A 24,606-nucleotide genomic window follows, 5' to 3' on the forward strand; every position below is an offset into this window, starting at 1 on the left:
GAAATGACATGGAATGACTCACTTGGGGCTCCGGGAGGCGCAGCGGTCTAAGGCACTGCATCTATATCTAAGTAGTGCACTATATTTGGAATAGGGTGCTATTTGGAACACACACAAAGCCAACATGTCCGCTACTCTGCCCTTGCCATGCTCCTGCTCTTAGAAGTGATGCCCACTTCTGCACAAGCACACTTTTTTATTTTTTATTTCACCTTTATTTGACAAGGTAGGCCAGTTGAGAACAAGTTCTCATTTACAACTGCGACCTGGCCAAGATAAAGCAAAGCAGTGCGACAAAAAAACACAGAGTTACACATAAACAAACGTACAGTCAATAACACAATAGAAAATATATGTAGTTGTGCAAATGTAGCAGATTAGGGAGGTAAGGTAATAAATAGGCCATTGAGGTGAAACAATTACAATTTAGCATTAACACTGGGGTGATAGATGTGTAGTTGATGATGTGCAAGTAGAGATACTGGGGAGCAAAAGAGCAAGAAGATAAATAACAATATGGGGATGAGGTAGTTGGGTGTGCTATTTAGAGATTGGCTGTGTAGAGGTACATTGATCGGTAAGCTGCTATAACAGCTGATGCTTAACAGCTGAACCCTCTCTGACTCTTGGTTCTCTTCAGCCCATTAATGCTGCTGTCTTCTCTCTTGTTTCACAGATGAACCACCATGTGACCTTGATCGTCCTGTGACATCACACCGACACTGAGACGGCGGGTGGGTGGAAGGACACACACGGAGGGATGCAGAGCAGAGCACAGGAGAGGAGAGCACAGGAGAGGCTACATACTTAAACAGCGCAGCTTTGCTTTGAGGAGGATTCAAGCCCCTTGTAGAGGATCTTGATACTATTTGGCTTTCTGCTAATACAGTCAAATAATAAAAGACATTCTTCTTTGTCATCCTGGTTTGTGTTGCAGTACACAAAAACACCAGCCTTTTACAACAAAGGGTTCCAAGCACCTTTTCATTTGTTTACGCAAGAGGATAAGAGTTGAGCACGTTCTCTCCTTCTGAAACTAGCCTTGTGAAACCAGCCTATTCTGTTAATAGTAAGTGAAACAAAACGTGAGTGCAACGGTCAGTCTGCTCGACCAGGCTATCAAGGACCCATAATAACGAATCATAACAAAATGGAGACTCTGTCTCTCTCGCAGGACTCCATCTTGGAGTGTCAGATCTGTTTTAACTACTACAGCCCGCGGCGGAGGCCCAAGCTGCTGGACTGCAGACACACGTGCTGCTCCGTGTGCCTGACCCAGATGAGGTCCAGCCAGAAAGAGATCCGATGCCCCTGGTGCCGTGGCGTCACCAAACTCCCCGCCGGCTTTTCCGTCTCCCAGCTCCCCGACGACCCCGACATCATCACCGTTATCGCCATTCCGCACGCCTCCGAGCACACGCCGGTCTTTATCCGCCTGCCTAGCAATGGCTGCTACATGCTGCCCCTGCCTGTCGCCAAGGACAGGGCACTGTTACAAGGCGAACTGGGCTGCCGGTTCTTGCCAGGTGGCAGTGGGCAGCAGAAGGTGGATGTGGCGGTGGTGCCTATGCCTGAGTTGCAGCCCCTGGGTCTGGGGATGAGTCTCGAAGCTCTGGAGGAGACAGAGAGAAGGGGAGTTGGGGGAGGTGGTGGTGGAGGGGGGAAGGGCTCCACGTGGTCTGGGGTGTGTACAGTGATCCTGGTAGCCTGCGTCCTGCTCTTTCTCCTGGGAATCGTGCTCCACAACATGTCCTGTATCTCTAAACGCTTTACTGTCATCTCCTGCGGCTGAAGGGAGGGGCCAGAAGGCATGTCAAGCATGCCACTCCCACCCCCTACTGTGGCTCCACCCCTCCTCAGCCAGGAAGGACTATGACGAGAATATGGGATTTTACACATATCAGGGTTGGCCAAGGAAACTGCCGACAGACACACAGAGAGTGAGAGAGAGAGAGGGAGGGAGAGAGAAAGAGAGGAGGACAACCACGAACAAACTAGGGAAAGAAACTTGCCTCCAATTGTTGTCTTGGAGTTATTCTGGATACAAATGCAAATACTCTCTCCCTCTGATTTGGGGTTCCCTGTGGACCTATGGACCTGGGGCCTATGGTAATTCACCATGGCTGATCTGTCCTGGTCTGTTTCTTTCTGTGGTCAGTAGAGTTACTTCAGTCAGTGATCATGTTGTTTAGCTAAGTGTCAGTACTGAGTACATATCTCCAGCTGGAGCTGCAATATACAGTGTTAGGACTTTTTGGCAGACCTGGGATCAAATACTTTAACAATCTTTTCAAAAACTTTAAGGGATTGCTTGAGTCTGTCTGGAGTGACAGGTGGGCAGGGTTTGGCGTTTTGGGACTTTTCTATTGGTTTATTAAGCCAGGAAAGTTTAAACAGGCACAGATTTATTTTCAATTGATTTTTCAAGTAATTGAAACCCAGATCTGTTTCTAGGCTGCTTTTGTCTTTGCTGCGATTTAGCAGTGTATACATTAACTATGTACAGTCCACCAAACCACCTTTGGCCAAGTGTTGCTCATAACGGGACTGAACAATCAATACTGGTGGTGGTGGTTCATTGTGGCTGTGTCCCAAATGGCACCCTATTCCTCATATAGTGCTCTGTTGACCAGGGCCTATAGGGCTCTGGTCAAACATATTGCACTTGAAAAACAAGTATTTTGCTGCACCTTAGATAACATCTGCAAATCTGTGTTTTTTATTTGATATTGGGAATAGGGTGCCATTTGGGAAGCAAGCCTGTATTTCTTCTTTTCTCAGAATCACTCTAACATTCTGAAAACAGTGTTTACTAACTGTTGCTCCAATATGTAATGCAGTACTGTATGTATGTATGTATGTATGTATGTATGTGTTGGTATTTTGATCAATAATGTGTTAAACACAAAAACAGGGAAATATGTGATTGTGTGTTGTGCTGTATACATATAAACCAGCCTATATTTGACAGAAAGCACACACTACATGTATTCAGTAGCCAGCCAGCCTAAAGTAATAATGATTAAGTTACTGTTGAGTCTTACAATTATTTGCCTAACCCCAATACCCTTCACTGAGAACAGATGGCCATTGCTTTTAATATTGAACTCTCTCGCTAAGTCCCAAATGGCACCCTGTTCCCTATATAGTGCACTACTTTTGACCAGTCAAAAGTAGTGCACTATATAGGGAACGGGGCACCATTTAGGATGCATCCTATGACTTTGACCTGCTTATCACGAGCGCCCACACACTCTATCTCTACTATCAACCTCCCTTTAGGTTAATACTATATTTGATGTTTGTATGGGGGGTGTTGGTTCACAGTGAGGTGGAGTGTGGGTGCTGGGAGGGGTTAGGAGTGGGTGGGTGGGGAGTCCCAAGTCTTAATGCTAATTGCATTGATTTCTGAACCATTTTAAATACTTTCTCTTCTATGTCGGTGTTTCTCTTCTTCTCTATGTGTTTCAAATGGCATACCATTCCCTGTATAGTGCACTACTTTCAACCGGGGCTGGTAGTGCCCTGGTCAATGTAGTGCACTATATAGGGAATAGGGTGCAATGTGGGACACATCCCATGTCTTTGTTGTTGTTGCCAAAATTATTGTGATCCAGTTTCTACTGTATTAAAGCAATTGAGTGTTAACACCAACAAACAAACAGGGTGAACTATTTTGTATAGCAGCCATGTACAGAATGATTGTATTTATCCTTGTTGTCCTTCTTTCTATTTGTGTTCTACATGTTTACTTCTATCTGTCTGTAATAGTAGCCTGGTCTTGAATCAACTCTTATTGCAGCAGTTTAGAACCCTTGGTGGACAGTGTTTGGTAAAGATGTGGTTGGACTGGTCTAGCATCAGTGCTAAAGACAGTGGGTTATTTAGGCACCTTATTAGGTTTTCAAAATTTCAATAACTTTCCCAACATTTCCAGAAATCCTGGTTGGAACCAATAACAGCCAGAGAAAGAGGAGGGTGTTGTAGAAATTAGAGACTTCAGTTGTTGTGGGGATTGGCTGTTTAGCTCTTACCTAGGGATAATTGCACTGGGTTTCTAGGCTAGCTATTAAACTGAGATTGTGCCATCTCACTTACTGACTGGCTTTTTAAGGAGTCCAATATGGAGTTACATTAGTGCCAAACATAGTAGCAGCCCAGGAGTTCTGTTTGATGTTTTGAGGGGAGGGATAGAGAAAGGGTGTGTGCCAAATGGCACCCTATTCCCTTTAAAGTGCACTACTTTTTGCCAGGGCCCCAAAGTGCACTATATAGGGAATAGGGTGCCGTTTGGGATGCAGACATAGAGGTCATGCAGAGGTTCCATCATGGCCGCTGGTGGTCCCAGCATCCCCCTGCGATGCACAGTAACTGGTGGCTCAATAGCTGACAACTTTTTTTTTCACTTATTGTAACAGACATTTTGAGGTGGTGCATATGAGTCAGCAAAAGAGCAATTGATTGTCAGCTATTTATGAATTGATCTAATGATACATAAGCCGCCCTGATTATTATTATATTAGATAAACTGAAGATGTATTGAAAATGCTGTAAATGTATGGTGCCAATAAACCAGACTAGTTCAGTTACATTGTCTGTAGATAGATACCGCAGTAAACAGTACCCACTGGGCATAAACTAGTTGAATCGATGTTGTTTGAATCAACGTGGAAAACTGATTTGATAAAAAGTCATCAGCGTAAAGACATTTTAGATTTTTTTCATCCAACTTTTAACCTAAATCCAATGACCTGGTGACATTTTTGTTGATTTCATGTTGAATTTACCAAATGTAAATCAAAACTAGATGTTGAACTAACATCTGTGCCCAGTGGATAGTTAATATGGACGCAACTCAAGGCCTCACACCCAGCCAGGCTTTGGTTTGGTTCCCAAATTGCTACCTATTCCCTATATAGTGCTGTACTTTTGAGTCCTATGGGTGTCTGTCTCCATCATAGCTAGCCCCTTATCTGAAGGTCTAATGGCCAAAGGATTTCTTTAGGTCAGTGGTGGCTGTTGAGGGGAGGATGGCTCATAGATTGGAATGGAAAAAAACCTTTCCATGTATTCCATTCCAGCCATTACAATGGGCCTGTCGTCGGGTTTAAAGTGGCACCAGCCACCACTGCTTTAGATCAGTGTTGTTTGATGTAATAATACTTACAGCCAGTAAAATGACTTGAGCCAATGGACTCAATGTGTTGGAAATCCCTGTTGTACTGCCAATAGATCCATTGTTAAAAAATTCAATGCATGATGTGATGTTGCTTGGATGGAGTTAGTAGAGGTTGTGGTCTCATATGCAAATGAAGGTAAAGAGGAATGTAAAATAATATAGTTATAAAAGGTTTGATGAAGCGTCCCTGAGTAGAATGTGTCTCCCAAATGGCACCCTATTCCTTATATAGTGCACTACTTTTGACCAGAGCCCTATGAACCCTGGTCAAAAGTTGTACACTATATAGGGAAGAGGGTGCCAATTAGGACACAACGATGGATACATTTTCTCACCTTTCTATCCCTTGAACACCTGTACTGTATGATTATGAGAGAGGGAAGGAGACCTAGGGTTGTCAGTCTGCTTGTGTGTTTGTCAGTCAGTGATGTACATTTCCTATAGTAGTTTCTGTTTGTGTCAGGGTTGACAGGAGAACACAGCTGTTTCAGTGATCTATTAAATTAACCATATGAAATTAACCAGCACTCTTTTCTCTTATTTATTTTTTCAACAATTATTTGTTATTTTAAATCAATGAATACTCTTAAGAATAACAGACCCAGCAGCCTAGTTAGTTGGGTTTTGGGGCACAGAGTTGAACAGCAGACAGAGAAGTGTGAAGAAATATTATGGTTTTACTTACAGTGCTTGTAAGCCCACAGTGCAAACTTGATGGTGAAGACATGTATACATTTTCAGTCTAGGTATTCAAGGCAAAATAAATAGTTGAAAGTCAAGTTTGCTAACTACCTCTCTCAAAAAGTGCAGTATATAATGTCAGAACATCTGCTGTCTCAGCCACTGCCTGTCACCAAGGGTGTACCCCAAGGCTTGATCCTTGGCCCCACGCTCTTCTCAACTTACATCAACAACATAGCTCAGGCAGTAGGAAGCTCTCTCATCCACTTATATGCAGATTAAACAGTTTTATACTCAGCTGGCCCCTCCCCCAGATTTTGTGTTAAATGCTCTACAACAAAGCTTTCTTAGTGTTTAACAATCTTTCTCTGCCCTTAACCTTGTTCTGAATACCTCCAAAACAAAGGTCATGTGGTTTGGTAAGAAGAATGCCCCTCTCCCCACAGGTGTGATTACTACCTCTGAGGGTTTAGAGCTTGAGGTAGTCACCTCATATAATCACTTGGGAGTATGGCTAGACGGTACACTGTCCTTCTCTCAGCACATATCAAAGCTGCAGGCTAAAGTTAAATCTAGACTTGGTTTCCTCTATCGTAATCGCTCCTACCTCACCCCAGCTGCCAAACTAACACTGATTCAGATGACCGTCCTACCCATGCTAGATTATGGAGACATAATTTATAGATCGGTAGGTAAGGGTGCTCTCGAGCGGCTAGATGTTCTTTACCATTTGGCCATCAAATTTGCCACTAATGTTCCTTATAGGACACATCACTGCACTCTATACTCTTCTGTAAACTGGTGATCTCTGTATACCCGGCGCAAGACCCACTGGTTGATGCTCATTTATAAAGCCCTCTTTGGCCTCACTCCCCCCTATCTGAGATATCTACTGCAGCCTTCATTCTCCACATACAACACCCATTCTGCCAGTCACATTCTGTTAAAGGTCCCCAAAGCACACACATCCTTGGGTCGCTCGTCTTTTCAGTTCGCTGCAGCTAGCGACTGGAAAGAGCTGCAACAAACACTCAAACTGGACAGTTTTATCTCAATCTCTTCATTCAAAGACTCAATCATGGACACTCTTACTGACAGTTGTGGCTGCTTTGCGTGATATAGTGTCTCTACCTTCTTGCCCTTTGTGCTGTTGTCTGTGCCCAATAATGTTTGTACCATGTTTTGTGCTGCTACCACGTTGTTGTCATGTTGTGTTGCTACCATACTGTGTTGTCATGTGTTGCTGCCATGCTATGTTGTTGTCTTGGGTCTCTATGTATTGTTGTGTTGTCTTTCTTGTCAGGATGTGTGTTTTGACCTATATTTGTATTTTTTATTTTTTATTTTTAATCCCAGCCCCCGTCCCCGCATGAGGCCTTTTGGTAGGCCGTCATTGTAAATAAGAATTTGTTCTTAACTGACTTGCCTAGTTAAATAAAGGTTAAATAAAAGTTTTAATTGACAAACGGACAGGGCAATAGGCTACAAAGACTAGGATACATACTGTAGCAACCTAACAATAATGACTAGCGAATACGAAACACTAGCCTACAAAAAGAGCAGCCTAACAAAAAGAGAATGGCGACATGTTAAAAGTTCCAACCCAACTTAGCTATTTAGTGACATTTATCATGTTTATCTTTACTTTTTTTGTACAGAAAGTTCACATATGATCGCCAAGCACTCTGGACATCAGATCGACAGCTACTAACCTCAATTTCGACTTCAACTCCGACTCAGCTGTTCCACTGTTCATACCGGACCTTATTAATTTATTCAATGGGCTACCGAAACGCTGCAGGCATAGACACAGGAGACGAGGTGGAATCCTGGTGAAATTGAGGTGAAGAGAAATGGGGCTCCCCTCTGTTCTATTGGCAAATGTTCAGTCACTCGAGAATAAGATGGATGAGCTTAGTTTGAGAGTCTGCTATCAGTGAGACTTGAAAAGCTGAAATATTATATGTCTTTCTGAAATGTGGCTGGAAGATGACGCTATGCATGTAGTACACCGTGGATTCTCCATGCAGCGGCAGAATCAAACACCGGATTCGGGGAAGTCGAAAGGAGGAGCGTGTTTTTTTAATAAATAACAACTGGTGTGCAGCTTCAAGTGGGAAGGAAATCTCAAGCTTTTGCTCACCTGGTATAGAATACCTCATGGTAAGCTGCAGACCCTTTTTTTCTTCAAAGACAGTTCTCATCCGTAATTATAAACCATAATTATAAAAAAATAAACAAACATAATGGTGATTGGAAATAGTAAAGTAATTATCAGTAAATGTAATAAAGGAGTGGACGTTATTTAGAATAAGGGTTACATTGAGAAAATCGTCCCTCTGAAATGAAAATGGATTGCCCTCCCTTCAGCAAAATATATTTTACCTAAACCCTCCCTGAACGCTTGGGAAAAAAACAAGTGACCCTCTCCTATACCAAAAATAATAATGAAAACAAATTGGGTAGCAGAGAACATGTCTACCGTTTACTCTCACTTCTTCAACAGACCAAAGCCTTAGATACGCAATTTTAGAAACTGTTCATCGTCCTGGAAGCATTACATTGCAATGTAGAAATATCAATAACACACAGGGCTGAGGGTCAGAAAGTTGCGAGTTCACAAATCACCGTGGACTAGAGTAGGGGTGGAAAGATCTCCATTATAATAAAATGACTGCATGAATCTTTTGTCGCATCGTATCAGCCCAGACAGAGTATGTCTACCGACACTGAAAAATGTAAGTTTCAACAGCTGGCTACTCTTTTTCCATGGATTAACCCAACAAAAGTGTTTCCCTAAAAGCTGTCTGGGTTTAAACATCTTCTATTGTACAGAAAGTGAATAGCTTAATTAATTGGTAGTGACAGAATTAGATTCCTTCCCAAGCAAAGTCAGCCTCTGAATGTCAAAGAAACAAATTATTTTGCAGCTTGTTCCTTACATAAAGCATCAAAGACCAAAGCGTTTTTATAGATCACTTTATATAATCGGATACGTTTTATTTTCTGCAAAATCTTAAAATAGCAAGTGGTAGGCTGGTGCTTTTTGCCATTTTCTTTAGTAAAAGGGAGACCTATGGCATACCCTCCCATACTCCCTCAATTAGGTTCCCGAGTGGCGCAGCGGTCTAAGGCACTGCATCTCAGTGCAAGAGGTGTCACTATAGTGCGTGGTTTGAATCCAGGCTGTATCACATCCGGCTGTGATTGGGAGACCTATAGAGCGGCGCACAATTGGCCCAGCGTCGTACAGATTTGGCCGGAGTAAACCGTCATTGTAAATAAGAACTTGTTCTTAACTAACTTGCCTAGTTATATAAATAAAACATTTTTTTTTTTAAATGAAGAGTCTTGGTTTTAACTTAACAGCCCTTCGCTGACACAGAGGTAGCATATTTCAAGAGTGTATGGTGGGTGGAGAAATTGACCGACACATCTAAGAATATAGCAGCCTAAAGCCTTATTTCGTCTGTCAAACAGGTAGGCCGACCACTTATTGCTTAAATAGGAAGAAACAGGCTCCAACACAAAGCCCTCTTGTTATTAGTAAAGTCTAATTAAAATGAAAATGATTTAAATTACTTATACCACCATGAGCTGTCCATTTCAGATTGATTGTGACGCAGCTGCTGCTACAAGTTTCAGCACAACAATGTAAATGTCACGCCCTGACCTGAGAGAGCCGTTTTATTTCTCTATTTTGTTAGGTCAGGGTGTGGGGTGGGCATTCTATGTGATGTATTTCTGCGCTTTGGTCCACTCCTTCAACTTCAGACGACAGCCATTACAGTAAATTACTAGAATCTGGGTTATTGTGAGGTCAGTAACTCTGAAAAATACATAATGGGCAAGAAAAGTATTGTTTTTAATAAAATCAATTATATTAGTAGCAAGCTATCAAAATTGACCTCCAGTCCTCATCTTCACGCTCTCCTCAAACTGAACAGAAAATAGTATGGGTATCCAACAGGTCGATCGCGAGCTACTAGTTGTTCGCTGCCCACCTACGAGTAGCTTGCCAAACAATTCTGAAAGTACATGGCAATTTTCACGTTTCCTCTGCAAACTGTCATAAACAAATCTCACAAGTATCAGACGCCGCAAGCTCCTAGCTACTATTTAATCAAGGCAACATTGACATTATCCCACACCTGGTTAACGACTATTGGCTTAATAAAAAGCCAAACCTACCACAATATCTGCCAATTATTTCCAACAATATTGCCTCTGTCTGGCTGTGTGGTGCACACTTTTGATTATTACTTTGTGTGTAACCAGTAATTTCCCCAAAAACTTCTCAATGAAATGTTAACTGCAAAGTAGGCTTACCTGGCAGAAGTATATCATTAGTAAGTATACAATTTTGGTCTTTTATTTGTTAATTGAAAACTTTGCCATGAAATGAGCAGCAGTGCAGAACCATCCCTAGACCAGCTCATTAGAAGGCACATTCCTCATAATATGGGCAATTAAAAGGCCAGAAGCGCAATTAAAAGGAAATTACACTCAAAAATCTAAATTTGTTAGTTTTCTTCCATTCTTCCATTTAAGTATTGACATGGACTCAGAACATCCAATTTAGTTGTTTCTCTATGAACAATTATATGAACACCTAACATAAGACACCCAACATAAGAATCACTCAATCTAAGCATGAATGTAAATAAGCACTATTGCTAACACATAAATATTTTTTTATTTTCTATTTTATTTCACCTTTATTTAACCAGCTAGGCCAGTTGAAAACAATTTCTCATTTACAACTGCGACCTGGCCAAGATAATATGAACTCTTGCTTGAACAGGGATAAATATGCAACTTTCATTACATGTGACAGTGTGAGATAACAAACAATAGTTTTTGGTACAAACCCCTATCGTCAACACTACTACCTGATCCATCAGCTTGACTTCTTATGAACAGTGGCTGGACCTAACCAAACAAAGGTCAATTGGGCTTTTAAGCTGTGGTGTGTATTCATGGATGCCAAGGGAAGCCAGATTTCACAGAAAATTTTACCAATAAAAAAATATAAACAAAATAAAATGATTTGTCTTTCAGCTCTCTGTGTTCAATAATTTTCTTTCAATTCGCAAATGGCTAAATATATTTCACCAGAGAAAGCATCCGAGCAAGCAAAACAGAGAATGTCTCAGTATGTTTAGCCCATGTATCTGATGACATTGTTGCCGCCTGTAGTGTTTAATTCAATTGCATGGGAAGCCAGCGAGCATTTGGCCTCTCTTGAAAATAGTTTTTAGAAATGAATAGCCAATCGGCATTGAGCTAAACTGAATTAGCTCAACTGTGAATAGTCCTGCTGTACCAAAAATAAGTGTCAAGGGATTTGGATTTGCTTTCATACCAATCATATCAAAGGCAAAAAGAATATAAAGAAAGCCATTTCACGTGACATTAAAACCTGACATTTCAAGTCATTGACAGAAAAAAATGTAATTGTTGCATCTCATTGTGTCGTTGTCCTCCGGTGGCTAGCTAGCCAGCTAAAATTGTCCCTTTGCTAAATTAGCCATGGGTGTAGTCTGATTGATCAGGCTGTAATTGATCAGGCTGTAATACCCAATCAGTTGGTATATACAGCCTGAAAGTAATTCCTTTTAAAATCGTGAAAATGTTACATATAAGCCAGAATGTTGAATAAAATGTTAAAATTTACTCTACCGGTTGTCTGTGCAGTTTGTCCTTCAGCTGCTCAAAATTTTTGACAAAATATCCAAAGGAAAGTATGGTTTACATAACTTTTTTAGAGAGCCGGTCGGTTCGGCCTAGGTAAAGTTAGTTTTATATTGGATATTCAGTTTTCTGTCATTAATAGCTATCGAAACAAGCATGCCATAACAATGAAAATGGCGTATTCTGTATCAGGATTTCTATCTTAAAAAAAAAATCTAAAATTCACACAAAAAAAGTGTCAATTGTTCTCCATCCTCCCCTGATTCAGAATGTTTCATTTTCATTGTCATGGCATGCTTGGTTCAATAACTATTGACGAGAGAACCAAATAGTTTCTTTAGAGATAAATCAGATCGAGCCCAAACTGTACGATGTAGTAGGGAGTTGTACTTTCCAACAGGCTAATATTCTAAATAGTTCAGCGAAGAAAATGTGGTAATTAACTACAATGACCAAAATCCATTGCGAGCTTACTAGTCCGGTCTGTGTGGGGCAGACAAGGAGAAGACAAAGAGAAGAGACAAAGGAATGCATGATCGAAAGGAATAAAGAGCAGTTACTTCATGAGGTATCTCTACCTGAAAATATGTGATCTAAGTGATTGATAGTTGGTATTCAGCAGTCATAAAAGTATACCTTTCTAAAAGATGATGACTTGGAATGAAAAAAGAAAGTCATCAAATAGACCTAATACGATTTAATATACAGTACATAGCCAATTAAATATTTGATTAACGTAAAGTAATGTGGATAAATGATTGTTAATAAGTTATCAGCAGTAACGGGCAGTCACTACCACAATGGGACTTTTATAAAAAATGTATTCTGTGTTGTTACAGCATTCAACCCATGTAATGCATAGTGCATTATTTAATGTATAAAAATAAATAATCAAAACCGAAATTGAAAACCGTGATTATTATTTAATAATCGCCTCAAAACGGAACCGACCTCAACAAGCGCTAATCCCTCAGCACTACTTTCTACTGCAGATAATAATATGATTAGGTTATAAATTTACATAAAAAAACTAAATCTGTCAGATTTCCAGTCATTACAATTAATTTAATACCCCTTGATCTTCAAGAATAGGACTTGGAAATATGGAAGTAGAGGTTAGTCAAATTGTTTTACCTGAGCATAACCCAAAAACTGAGTACTTTTGTTTATGATTTTGCTGTCATGGGGGTCTCATTACTTTGAGTTGAGAAGAAAATGCTGTTCTCATGGAATGGCATGCTTTGAGCACTACCAAAAGGTGGTATTTGCATTTGCTATAGGCATATTGTTTCTGTTGTTATTGGAGACACTTTGATATCTAGACTTTTTGCAGCTGTTTAAAGGGCAAATCCACAGTTGAAACAATAACAAAGCGGTTACCTCGCCTCTGTTTTGGTAAAAACATGAGGGATGGGCCTGGAGAAATGTAACCACTCTCAGATTAATAGACAGAGCTATGAAAGCAAGATTTACCATCCATTATATCAACGTTTTTGTTTTAACCATGTTTTGAGGCTATACAGTGTTTGTTTACATTTATAATGTTTCCAAGCATTGGAGAAAAACAAGCTTATATTTTGGGATCTCGTGGGGTGTGACAGTTGAAATAAGCTCATGAAGCATCTATAAGTTATATTCTTCACGAATCAGTGGGTATATATCATTCCTTTATAAGTCCAAAAACTACAGATTACCCCTTTAAGTCTAGTACATTTTTTATCATGTATCTGTTTTTTATCGGCACAAATTATATTGAGCAATAAAAACCCCACATTGGATCTTCTTTAAATTAAACACATTTTGGACACTATGGAGCACAGTACCACAGAGGAGTTTGGGTAGAAACTCCCTCAAAATTGTATTCCATAGGCTGGGATCCACACTATGCAACTGTTGCAAGAGCACATTTTTCACTAGCTGTCCACTGGTCACAAAAACGATGATTGATAGGCAGCTTAAGCTTCTCCAATTAAACTATTATTGGGTTGGTTTATATTTCAACCAACCCCCTTTCCTTTTGAATATAATCAATAAACATAAATGTAGGCCTATCTGTTTAGTATGTTTCCCTTCACATCCCTTCCTTTTCGGTTCTTTTCACATCAAATATTTATTGGTATTCTGTCAGGAAGGTAATTAACTACCTACCTTTGTTCCATTAAAACAGCTCTTTCCCTCAGAGAGAGAGCGAGAGATGCAAAAAGAAGGGGGGAAAAGACAGCTGGGGGGGAGCGAGAGAGGGAGAGACCACAGAAGGTTGGTGGCATCTTAATTGGAGAGAACTGGTTCATGGAGCAGAATGAGTGGAATGGTATCAAATACATCAAACACATGGTGCTCTGAAAAAGCATTGGATTTTATTGACAATTACAATCTGTTTTGGGAGCGACACAGGTCCTAAAAAGGGTCGGCCAGAACCCGAACGGGAGAGGAGCTTGGATGCTGAGTGCTCACATCGAAAATATACTAAAAAAGTGATGGGATCAGTCCTTGCCCAAAACAGGTAACCCTCATTGATCAAATGGCACATATCTAAGCAATCTTGTATCCATACCATTTCAAGCCAACCCCATGGCTATTTCATATAGAGGCTTAACTACTAATCATAGAATGTTTGTGTTAGACTCCATCTGATCTGAAATCCTGCAGCTGTGGCCTTGGACTGATTTATGTAAATGTAAGAAGTTTGAATTAAAAAATGGATGTTATTTGTAATTCTGGCTTCTCAAACCATCATGGGCATTTTGATAATAAAAGAAAACGCCTGTGCCAGACTCTGATGTGTCTCTGAATGGACATACTGTTTATAGATCTGACATAGCTGGCAGAGGTAAGGTTGTCACCATATTCATAAAGAACAACTTGAATGTTGCTGTGTGTATTTCCACCTCTGTCCCCAAGCAATTTAAAATCCTTGTCCTAAATGTGGCCTTGTTTGTCGCCCTCCCTCGGCCCTCTCAATTGCTCTCAGCAACTTTTCTAGACTTGATGTCTAACAATGCTAAATTTGAATTGTTAATATTGGGTGATCTTAACCTGGATTGGTTAGCTGCCAGTATCAGAGAAACTGAAAGATATTTGTACTAAGCTACATTTTACTCAACTGATAACTATACCAACCCACCAACTCAAAACACCATGAAAAATCTACTCTTTTGGATATCATTCTGACAGTATACAGGCAATGGAATCTTTGCTAATGAGCTCAGTAACCATTGTCCATTTGCCCGCATTAGAGATACTAAGCTACCTAAATCGCATCTGCACATTATTACAAAGATACATTTTTGAACTTTCAATGAGCAACATTTCCTTTTTGACCTTAGGTTGTATGTTTGGGAGGGTGTGTCCTCTATTCAGATCAGGCCCTTAAATATTTGACCTCTGGTTAACTCTGTGGCAGATAAGCATGCCCCATATAAAATATTAAAGGTAACCCATGAATTGCCTTAAAGATTTTATAAAATAAACGTAAGGCTAGATTGCCTTATTCTACCTCTGACTGGCAGTCCTTCAGACATTTGAAATATAGATGTCTTACTCTGGTTAGAGAAGCACAGTCAACATGCTTCTTGAATTTTGTATCTGAGAGTGGTGGAAATACAGCAATATTCTGGAAAGTGGTCAAATCTTTTAAACAAAACTCCACCTCCTCATTGCCCAAGCAGGTTATGACAGCCTCCGGTCCCATAACAGACAAAGATAAACATTTTGCCTCAGCTGGCCACCTATTTGAAAGAATGTTTTATGAAAATACCTCAAGTTCCACTAGAGCAGGGCTGCCTAACCCTCTTCCTAGAGATCTACTGTCCTGCAGGTTTTCAGTCCAACCCTAATTTTGCGGTTCTGATTCAGCTAGTTAAGGTCTTGTTGAGCAGCTAATTAGTAGAATCAAGTGTGTTAAATTAGGGTTGGACTGAAACCCCACAGGATGGTAGATCTCCAGGAAGAGGGTTGGGCAGCCCTGCACTAGAGGGAGTTCTTTACTCACCTCTAAACAGATAAAGTGCATTCGTAAAGTATTCAGACCCTTGATTTTTTCCACATTTTGTAACGATCGAACCCCAGGCTGTAGTGACGTCACAACACTGCGATGCAGTATCGTAGACCACTGCAACGCCCCCCCCCCCCCCATATTTGGCATTAAACCCTTAGGCATGAATGGGTGAAGGGATGGAGTGGTGGAGTGAAACAATAAAGGTAGTGCCAGTAATCTGTAAGCTTGTAAGAGGTGAGAGAATGGATCGAATGAGAGAGAGAAAAGAGATGAAGAGAAGGAGGGAAATAAATGTTGGGTGGATAAGTGGATGTGTGTTGTTTAGTGGAGCCAGTCCTTGTTCATGGCAGGAGATAATTGATGGTGTTATCGAGGGACGATGGGGGGTGGTGGGGCACAAGGAGGGTGTATACTGTATATGGAGGTAGTTTGTCAAACCCTGCCACAGCCCTGTTCTGTCTCAATGGGAACCACAGCAGGGTGAGCTAGTGGAGAATATGTGCATCCCAAATGGCACTATTCCTTATAAAGTGCACTACTTTTCTATTTGGGATGCAACTTTTGTCAGCAGGCAGGCAGCAGCACTCACAGGCGATAAGAAAACATAAAGCAGTCATAACAATGAAGAACATTGGGATCTTTGTCTTTTTCTCCAAAAAATTGTTTATGTGCCGTGGCATGTGTGTGTGTGCGTGTATGTGTGTGTGTGTGTGTGTGTGTGTGTGTGTGTGTGGTTTGAGGTCAGTGGCTGAGTGGCTGAGTGATCACCTATACAGTGCATTCGGAAACGTTTTCACACCCCATCCCCTTTACCACATTTTGTTACGTTACAGCATTATTATAAAATGGATTAAACAATTGTTTTTCAACATCAAACTACACACAATACCCCATAATGACAGAGCAAAAACAGGTTTAGAAATTTTTGCTAATTTATTACAAACAGAAATACATTATCAAAAATCAAATTTGATTAGTCACATGCGCCGAATACAACAGGTGTAGACCTTACAGTGAAATGCTTACTTATGAGCCCCTAACCAACAATGCAGTTTAAAAAAATAAGGATAAGAATAAGAAATAAAAGTAACAAGTACTTAAAGAGCAGCAGTAAAATAACAATAGCGAGACTATATACGGGGGGGGGGGGGGGGGTAACGGTAAAGAGTCAATGTGCAGGGACACCAGTTAGTTGAGGTAATATGTACATGTAGGTAGTTATTAAAGTGACTATGCATAGATGATAACAACAGAGAGTAGCATCGGTGTAAAAGAGGGGGAGGGAGGGAGGGAGGGGGGCAATGCAAATAGTCTGGGTAGCCATTTGATTAGATGTTCAGGAGTCTTATGGCTTGGGGGGGGGGGGGGTAGAAGCTGTTTAGAAGCCTCTTGGACCTAGACTTGGAGCTCCGGTACCGCTTGCCGTGCAGTAGTAGAGAGAACCGTCTATGACTTGGGTGGCTGGAGTCTTTGACAATTTTAGGGCCTTCCTCTGACCACCTGATATGGAGGTCCTGGATGGCAGGAAGCTTGGCCCCAGTGATGTTCACACTACCCTCTGTAGTGCCTTGCGGTCGGAGGTCGAGCACTTGCCATACCAGGCAGTGATACAACCAGTCAGGATGCTCTCGATGGTGCAACTGTAGAACCTTTTGAGGGTCTGAGGACCCATGCCAAATCTTTTCAGTCTCCTGAGGGGGAATAGGTTTTGTCGTGCCCTCTTCATGACTGTCTTGGTGTGCTTGGACTATGTTAGTTTGTTGTTGATGTGGACTTGAAGCACTCAACCTGCTCCACTGCAGCCCCGTCGATGAGAATGGGGGTGTGCTCGGTCCTCCTTTTCCTGTAGTCCACATCATCTTCTTTGTCTTGAATATTCAGACCCTTTGCTATGAGACTCAAAATTAAGCTCAGGTGCATCCTGTTTCCATTGATCATCCTTGAGATGTTTCCACCTGGTAAATTCAATTGATTGGACATGATTTGGAAAAGCACACGTCTATATAATGTCCCACAGTTGACAATGCATGTCAGAGCAAAAACCAAGCCATGAGGTCGAAAGAAATTTTCCGTAGAGCTCCGAGACAGGATTGTGTTGAGGCACAGATCTGGGGAAGGATACCAAAAAATGTCTGCAGCCTTGAAGGTCTCCAAGAACGTAGTGTCCTCCATCATTCTTAAATGGAAGAAGTTTTGAACCACCAAGACTCTTCCTAGAGCTGGCCTCCAGGCCAAACTGAGCAATTAGGGAGAAGGGCCTTGGTCAGGGAGGTGACCCAGAACTCGATGGTCACTCTGACAGAGCTCCAGAGTTCCTCTGTGGAGATGGGAGAACCTTCCAGAAGGACAACCATCTCTGCAGCACTCCACCAATCAGGCCATTATTGTAGAGTGGCCAGACGGAAGCCACTCCTCAGTAAAAGGCACGAGAGCCCACTTGGAGTTTGCCTAAAGGCACCTAAAGGACTCCCATTTAATGACAAACAAGATTGTCGGGTCTGATGAAACCAAGATGAACACTTTGGCCTGAATACCGAGCATCATGTCTGGAGGAAACCTGGCACCATCCCTACGTTGAAGCATGGTGGTGGCAGTATCATGCTGTGGGGATGTTTTTCCGCGGCATGGACTGGGAGACTAGTCAGGATCGAGGAAAAGATAAACGGAGCAAAGAATAGAGAGATCCTTGATAAAAAAACCTGCTCCAGAGCGCTCAGGACCTTGTCATACACAAGATGAATCAAAGCTGTAATCTCTGCCAAAGGAGCTTCAACAAAGTACAGAGTAAAGGATCTGAATATTTACGTAAATGTTATATTTCAGTTTAACATTTTTAATAAATTAGCAAAAAATATATATGAAAATGTTTTTGCTTTGTTATTATATGGTATTGTGTGTAGATTGATAAGGGAAAAAAAACAATTTTAGAATAAGGCTGTAATGTAACGAAATGTGGAAGAAGTCAAGGGGTCTGAACACTTTCCGAATGCACTGTACATTGAACCATTGAAGGTCTTGAGTGATTCCATATGAAACCAGGACAAAATAAGACCATGATTTGAGGTATTTTCACGAAATTGAATCTATAGAATGATCCTTTGGATTGCTGACATATATTTGACATTTGTATCTAAAGCCATATTTTCATAAAAATGTCAACTTTGATTTAGCTTTATGCTCAATTATGCTTTTAAATACAAATGACAAATATATGTCAACAATAATTTTAACAAGGGCCATTCTATGGACTAAATTGCATGAAAACCCCCAAATAATGTTTTTCTTTTGTACTGGCTTTGTATGGAATCATTCTCTTATCTGAGTGTTATTCTGAGGTTTGTATTTGATCATATTCAACATGGTCTCATTACAATTTGGCAAACTAGTGACATTAAACCATTTTCCATGAGTGGCCGAGTATGGTTTCCAATCAGAGGCAGGTGTCTTACGTTGTCTCTGATTGGAAGCCATTCTTAGGCAGCCTGTTTATCTTTGGGTTTTGTGGGTGTTTATTTTCTGTTTAGTGATTGTACCTGACGGAACTGCTGAGCGTTTATTATTTTGTTGTTGAAGTGCATTCATTAAAATCCAAAGATGAGCACTATACACACTGCGCCTGTGACAGAAACACCCACCATAAGAAGACCAAGCAGCGTGGGAGGAGGTACGCCGAGTCGTGGACCTGGGAGGAAATCCTGGATGGGGCAGGACCGTGGACAAGGCCGGGAGAGTATCGCCGCCCACCGGAGGAGATAGAGGCAGAGAAGGAGGAACGGCTGGAACGGCAAGAGGAGGCTGAGAGGCAGCCCCCCAAATTTTTTGGGGGGGGCATACGGGTAGTTTGGCTAGGTCAGGGGGGAGCCCTAACCTAACTTCCCGGGCGTACAGGAGAGAGCCGTGGAGCAAACCGGAGTCAATAAAGGAGTCAAGCGCTGAGTTCGACGCGAGATTCCGGGAAATGGTGCTGGCGGAGAGGGCACTGCAGAGCGGGTGTGCAGAGAGGCGAGAAATGCAGTGCGCATTACCCCGTAATATCTCGCCCATCCACACGCACAGTCCGGTGCGGTCAGTACGGGCTCCGCAGCGTTGCCAGGCGAGAGTTGGCCGGCAGCCAGGAAGAACTGCGCCAGCGTAACGCATCTGGCCGCCAGTGCGTCTCCTCAGCCCAGTTTATCCTGCACCTGCTCTACGCACGGCAGCCCTCATTCCCCAGCACAGCCCAGTTCGCCCTGTGCCAGCGCTCCGCCCATGCTGGGCTACAGTGACCATCCAGCCAGGACGGGGTGTGCCAGCCCTGAGCTCCAGACCTCCGGTGCGCCTCCACGGCCCAGTGTGCCTTGTGCCTGCTCTGCGCAACCAGTCTCCTGTGCGTTTCCCCAGTCTGGTGAGACCGGTTCCAGCTCCCAGTAGGAAGCCTCCAGTAATGATCAACGGTCCGAAGCCTCCAGCAATAATCCATGGCATGAAGCCTCCAGTGATCATCCATGGCCCGGAGCCTGTATGGTTAATCCATGGCACGAAGCCTCCAGTGATGATCCATGGCCCGGAGCCTATAGGGATGATCCATGGCACGAAGCCTCCAGTGATAATCCATGGCCCGGAGCCTGTAGGGATGATCCATGGCACGAAGCCTCCAGTCATAATCCATGGCCCGGAGCCTCCAGTGATGATCCATGGCACAAAGCCTCCAGTGATGATCCATGGCGCGGAACCAGTAGTGATGATCCATGGCACGGAGCCTGCAGCGAAGGTCCCCAGTCCGGAACCTACAGAGACACTCTCCAGTCCGGAGCTTCCAGCAACGCCCGTCAGCCCAGAGTCTCCAGCGATGCTCTCCAGTCCGGACCCTCCAGCAACGCTCCTCAGCCCGGAGCCTCCAGCGACGCCCCTCAGCCCGGAGCTTCCAGCGACTCCTCTCAGCCCGGGGCCTCCAGCGACGCCACTCAGCCCGGGGGGGGGGGGGGGGGGGGTTACTGTCACGTCCTGAAAAGTGAAAAGGGTCATTTTGCCATAGTAGAATGGTCAGGGCGTGGCAGGGGGGCTGTGTTTTGGGGTTGGGGTTGGTGTTTTGGGGAATTTGTTCTAGTTTTCTGTTTCTATGTTTCATTTTCCATGTGTGGCCGAGTATGGTTTTCAATCAGAGGCAGGTGTCTTTCGTTGTCTCTGATTGGAAGCCATACTTAGGCAGCCTGTTTTTCTTTGGGATTTGTGGGTTTTTATTTTCCGTTAAGTGACTGTACTTGACGGAACTGTTGAGCGTTTATTATTTTGTTGTTGAAGTGCATTCTTTAAAATCCAAAGATGAGCACTATACACACTGCGCCTTGGTCTAATCCTTTCGACGCCTGTGACAAACATATTACTCTTGTCACATATGCATATCTTTTTGAATACGTATCACGGTTCATGGTATATAGATTGGTATAGTCAATCTTTGGAATATGGAAGTAGAGGAGAGATTGCTGATAGCTTGAAAAACAGTACTTTTGATATCCATTTGTTGAAAGCAGTGTTGGGTGATGTGCATTGAGGTGAATTTAAAAGCAATATCAATATTTCAAATAACATTTTGTATGCTATGTCAGGGAAAACATTTATCACAATTTTTTTTATATGCTCTTAGGATTACTTTTGTAAAGGATACTTACATTTTTCTGACATGGGACTCCTGAGAATTTAAAGAATAAGAATGAGGTGAACCTGAATAAGTACATCTATTGTAGACTATGGTCAAAATAAGTGCACAGTAAAGGGAATAGGGTGCCATTTGGGACACAGGCATTGATGTATTGGACTTAGCTGACTAAAAGTATATGTGCAATTTTACCCAGCATCGAATCAACATACCACATTCCTATCGTTGAAATGAAACAAATGTCCTCTTTGTTGAAATGGCAATATACTGTATAGTTGAAGTCGGAAGTTTACATACACTTCGGTTGGAGTAATTAAAACTCATTAAAACTTGTTTTTCAACCACTCCACAAATTTCTTGTTAACAAACTATAGTTTTGGCAAGTCAGTTAGGACATATACCTTGTGTATGACACAAGTAATTTTTCCAACAATTGTTTAGAGACAGATTATTTCACTTACAATTCACTGTATCACAATTCCAGTGGGTCAAGAGTTTACATAAACTAAGTTGGCTGTGCCTTTAAACAGCATTGAAAATTCAAGAAAATGATGTCATGACTTTAGAAGCTTCTGATAGGCTAATTGACATAATTTGAGTCAATTGGAGGTGTACCTGTGGATGTATTTCAAGGCCTACCTTCAAACTCAGTGCCTCTTTGCTTGACATCATGGGAAAATCAAAAGAAATCAGCCAAGACCTCAGAAAAAAATTGTAGACCTCCACAAGTCTGGTTCATCCTTTGGAGCAATTTCTAAACACCTGAAGGTACCACGTTGATCTGTACAAACAATAGTAGGCAAGTATAAACACCATGGGACCACGCAGCCGTCATACCACTCAGGAAGGAGACGTGTTCTGTCTCCTAGAGATGAACGTTCTTTGGTGCGAAGAGTGCAACTCAATCCCAGAACAACAGCAAAGGACCTTGTGAAGATGCTGGAGGAAACAGGTACAAAAGTATCTATATCCACAGTAAAACAAGTTCTATATCGACATAACCTGAAAGGCCGCTCAGCAAGGAAGAAGCCACTGCACCAAAACCACCATAAAAAAAGCCAGACTACGGTTTGCAACTGGACATGGGGACAAAGATTGTACTCTTTGGAGGAATGTCCTCTGGTCTGATGAAATAAAAATTGAACTGTTTGGCCATAATGACCATTGTTATGTTTGGAGGATGAAGGGGAAGGCTTGCAAGCCGAAGAACATCATCCCAACCGTGAAGCACGGGGGTGGCAGCATCATGTTGTGGGGGTGCTTTGCTTCAGGAGGGACTGGTGCACTTCACAAAATAGATGGCATCATGGGGAAGGACAATTATGTGGATATATTGAAGCAACATCTCAAGACGTCAGTCAGGAAGTTAAAGCTTGATCATAAATGGGTCTTCCAAATGGACAATGACCCCAAGCACACTTCCAAAGTTGTGGCAAAATGGCTTAAGGACAACAATATCTAGGTATTGGAGTGGCCATCACAAAGCCCTGACCTCAATCCTATAGAAAATGTGTGGACAGAACTGAAAAAGCATGTGCAAGCAAGGAGGCCTACAAACCTGACTCAGTTACACCAGCTCTGTCAGGAGAAATGGGCCAAAATTCCCCCAACTTGTTGTGGTAAGCTTGTGAACGGCTACCTGAAACGTTTGCCCCAAGTTAAACAATTTAAAGGCAATGCTACCAAATAGTAATTGAGTGTATGTAAACTTCTGACCCACTGGGAATGTGATGAAAGAAATAAAAGCTGAAATAAATCATTCTCTCTACTATTATTCTGACATTTTACATTTTTAAATAAAGTGGTGATCCTAACTGACCTAAAACAGGATATTTTACTAGGATTAAATTTCAGGAATTGAGAAAAACGGATTTTAAATGTATTTTGGTAAGGTGTATGTGAACTTCCAACTTCAACTGTATATAATAGTCCTCAAATTCCAATCTTTCTTTACTGAGAGGACTAGAATTAGGTCAGTCTTAAATTGATGTGTATGATAACACAAGGGAATATAATTCCCTCTGCCTTTGAAAACAACACTTCCCAGTAAATTCACCAAGTGAAATTACATGAACAAATTAAATGTGTCATTATTTTGATCATCCTTTTTAGTGTGCAGGTACAGATAAAGACAGCATAACTATTGTTTGTGTGTGTGTGTGTGTGTGTGTGTGTGTGTGTGTGTGTGTGTGTGTGTGTGTGCGCACGTCCGTGTGTGTTTGTATATGTGCATATGATTGCGTGAGTGTGTGTGCGCTTGTGTATGTGTGTCTAGACACCCTGTGGGCAGTGTCACCTAGTTCCAGGAACAGGGCACTTGCCATTGCTGAGGTCTGCTTTAAAAATATATTTTTTTACATTTAACTAGGCAAGTAAGTTAAGAACAAATTATTATATACAACAACAGCCCACCAGGGAACAGTGGGTTAATAACTGCCTTGTTCAGGGGCAGAACGACAGATTTTTACCTTGTCAGCTTGGGGATTCGATCCAGCATCCTTTCGGTTACCGACCCAACGCCCTGGTTGCTTGTATACAAGGTGAAAACTTCATACAAATGTTGACTGTCAGCTGAATATTAGATTACCAATCAATTCTGCATTGAAATTTCCATCATGCATCTCTCTTATGAAATACAGAATCCCAAAATGTTCTGGGCTCCAATGCCCATTTTCGACATGATATTCATCCCAAATCCGCAATTGGAATTGAATCCTTGCCTAAGTTTGGATAGGATACTTTTTTCATTCCAGTGTTTATTTCATGGCTCTGATAAATTGAAGCTCCCCCTATGTTACTTAAACGACACACCAAGTGGCATTTGAAAATGGGTCATTTGGTTTGGAGACCAACAGGAATTTTTTTCAAATTCCCATTGGTGCTGCTGTGTCAGAAACAGGGATATTGGGTTCCATATGAGATGCAGTCATGCTTTTTTGAGAGAGAGGAACCGAGTATGATTATTCAGATAAAATAAAACTAAATGAATGTGGATATGTTCTGTAATAACTCTGTCTGAATAGTTTGGAACACTGTGACGGCATCCCAAATGGCACCCTATAGGGCCAGTTGGGACACAGCATGTGTTGATTTATATTCACAACAAACTGAAATCCTGCATATTCAGACAACCATATCTTCACACAGCCATTTATCTGTTTCCAATGGCAACGCTCACTCAGTGCCTTCTGTGGTAAAAACAATGTGTGTGTGTGTGTCAGATGATGACGTTCCTAAACACACCGCAGCATAGCAACACGAAACCATGTTCGCCTGATGAGTAACTTTGTGTGAGATCTTAAGGCTTGGGTTAGCTCGCTATTGATATTCCATACATTCTGTGTATGGCCCATGCTCTGTGTGTGTGTGTTTGCGTCTTTGCGTGGGCATGTGTCCGTGTATGTGTTTAATTAGCTATCA

At 41.9% G+C, this 24,606-nt stretch overlaps 1 protein-coding gene across 1 annotated transcript in view; it reads left to right on the plus strand.

The window, feature by feature from the left end:
• LOC115195862 (E3 ubiquitin-protein ligase RNF152-like) overlaps nucleotides 1-5,700 on the plus strand; it is a 130,171-nt gene extending 124,471 nt beyond the window's left edge. The window contains exon 2 of the mRNA XM_029756180.1: nucleotides 677-5,700. Within this exon, the coding sequence (XP_029612040.1) occupies nucleotides 1,151-1,792 (642 nt within the window). The 5' untranslated portion in view covers nucleotides 677-1,150 and the 3' untranslated portion in view covers nucleotides 1,793-5,700. The remainder of the gene's footprint in view (nucleotides 1-676) is intronic.
• The last annotated feature ends 18,906 nt before the right edge of the window (nucleotides 5,701-24,606 follow it).

Source organism: Salmo trutta, chromosome 6, assembly GCF_901001165.1.
Source record: "Salmo trutta chromosome 6, fSalTru1.1, whole genome shotgun sequence".
NCBI lineage: Eukaryota > Metazoa > Chordata > Actinopteri > Salmoniformes > Salmonidae > Salmo > Salmo trutta.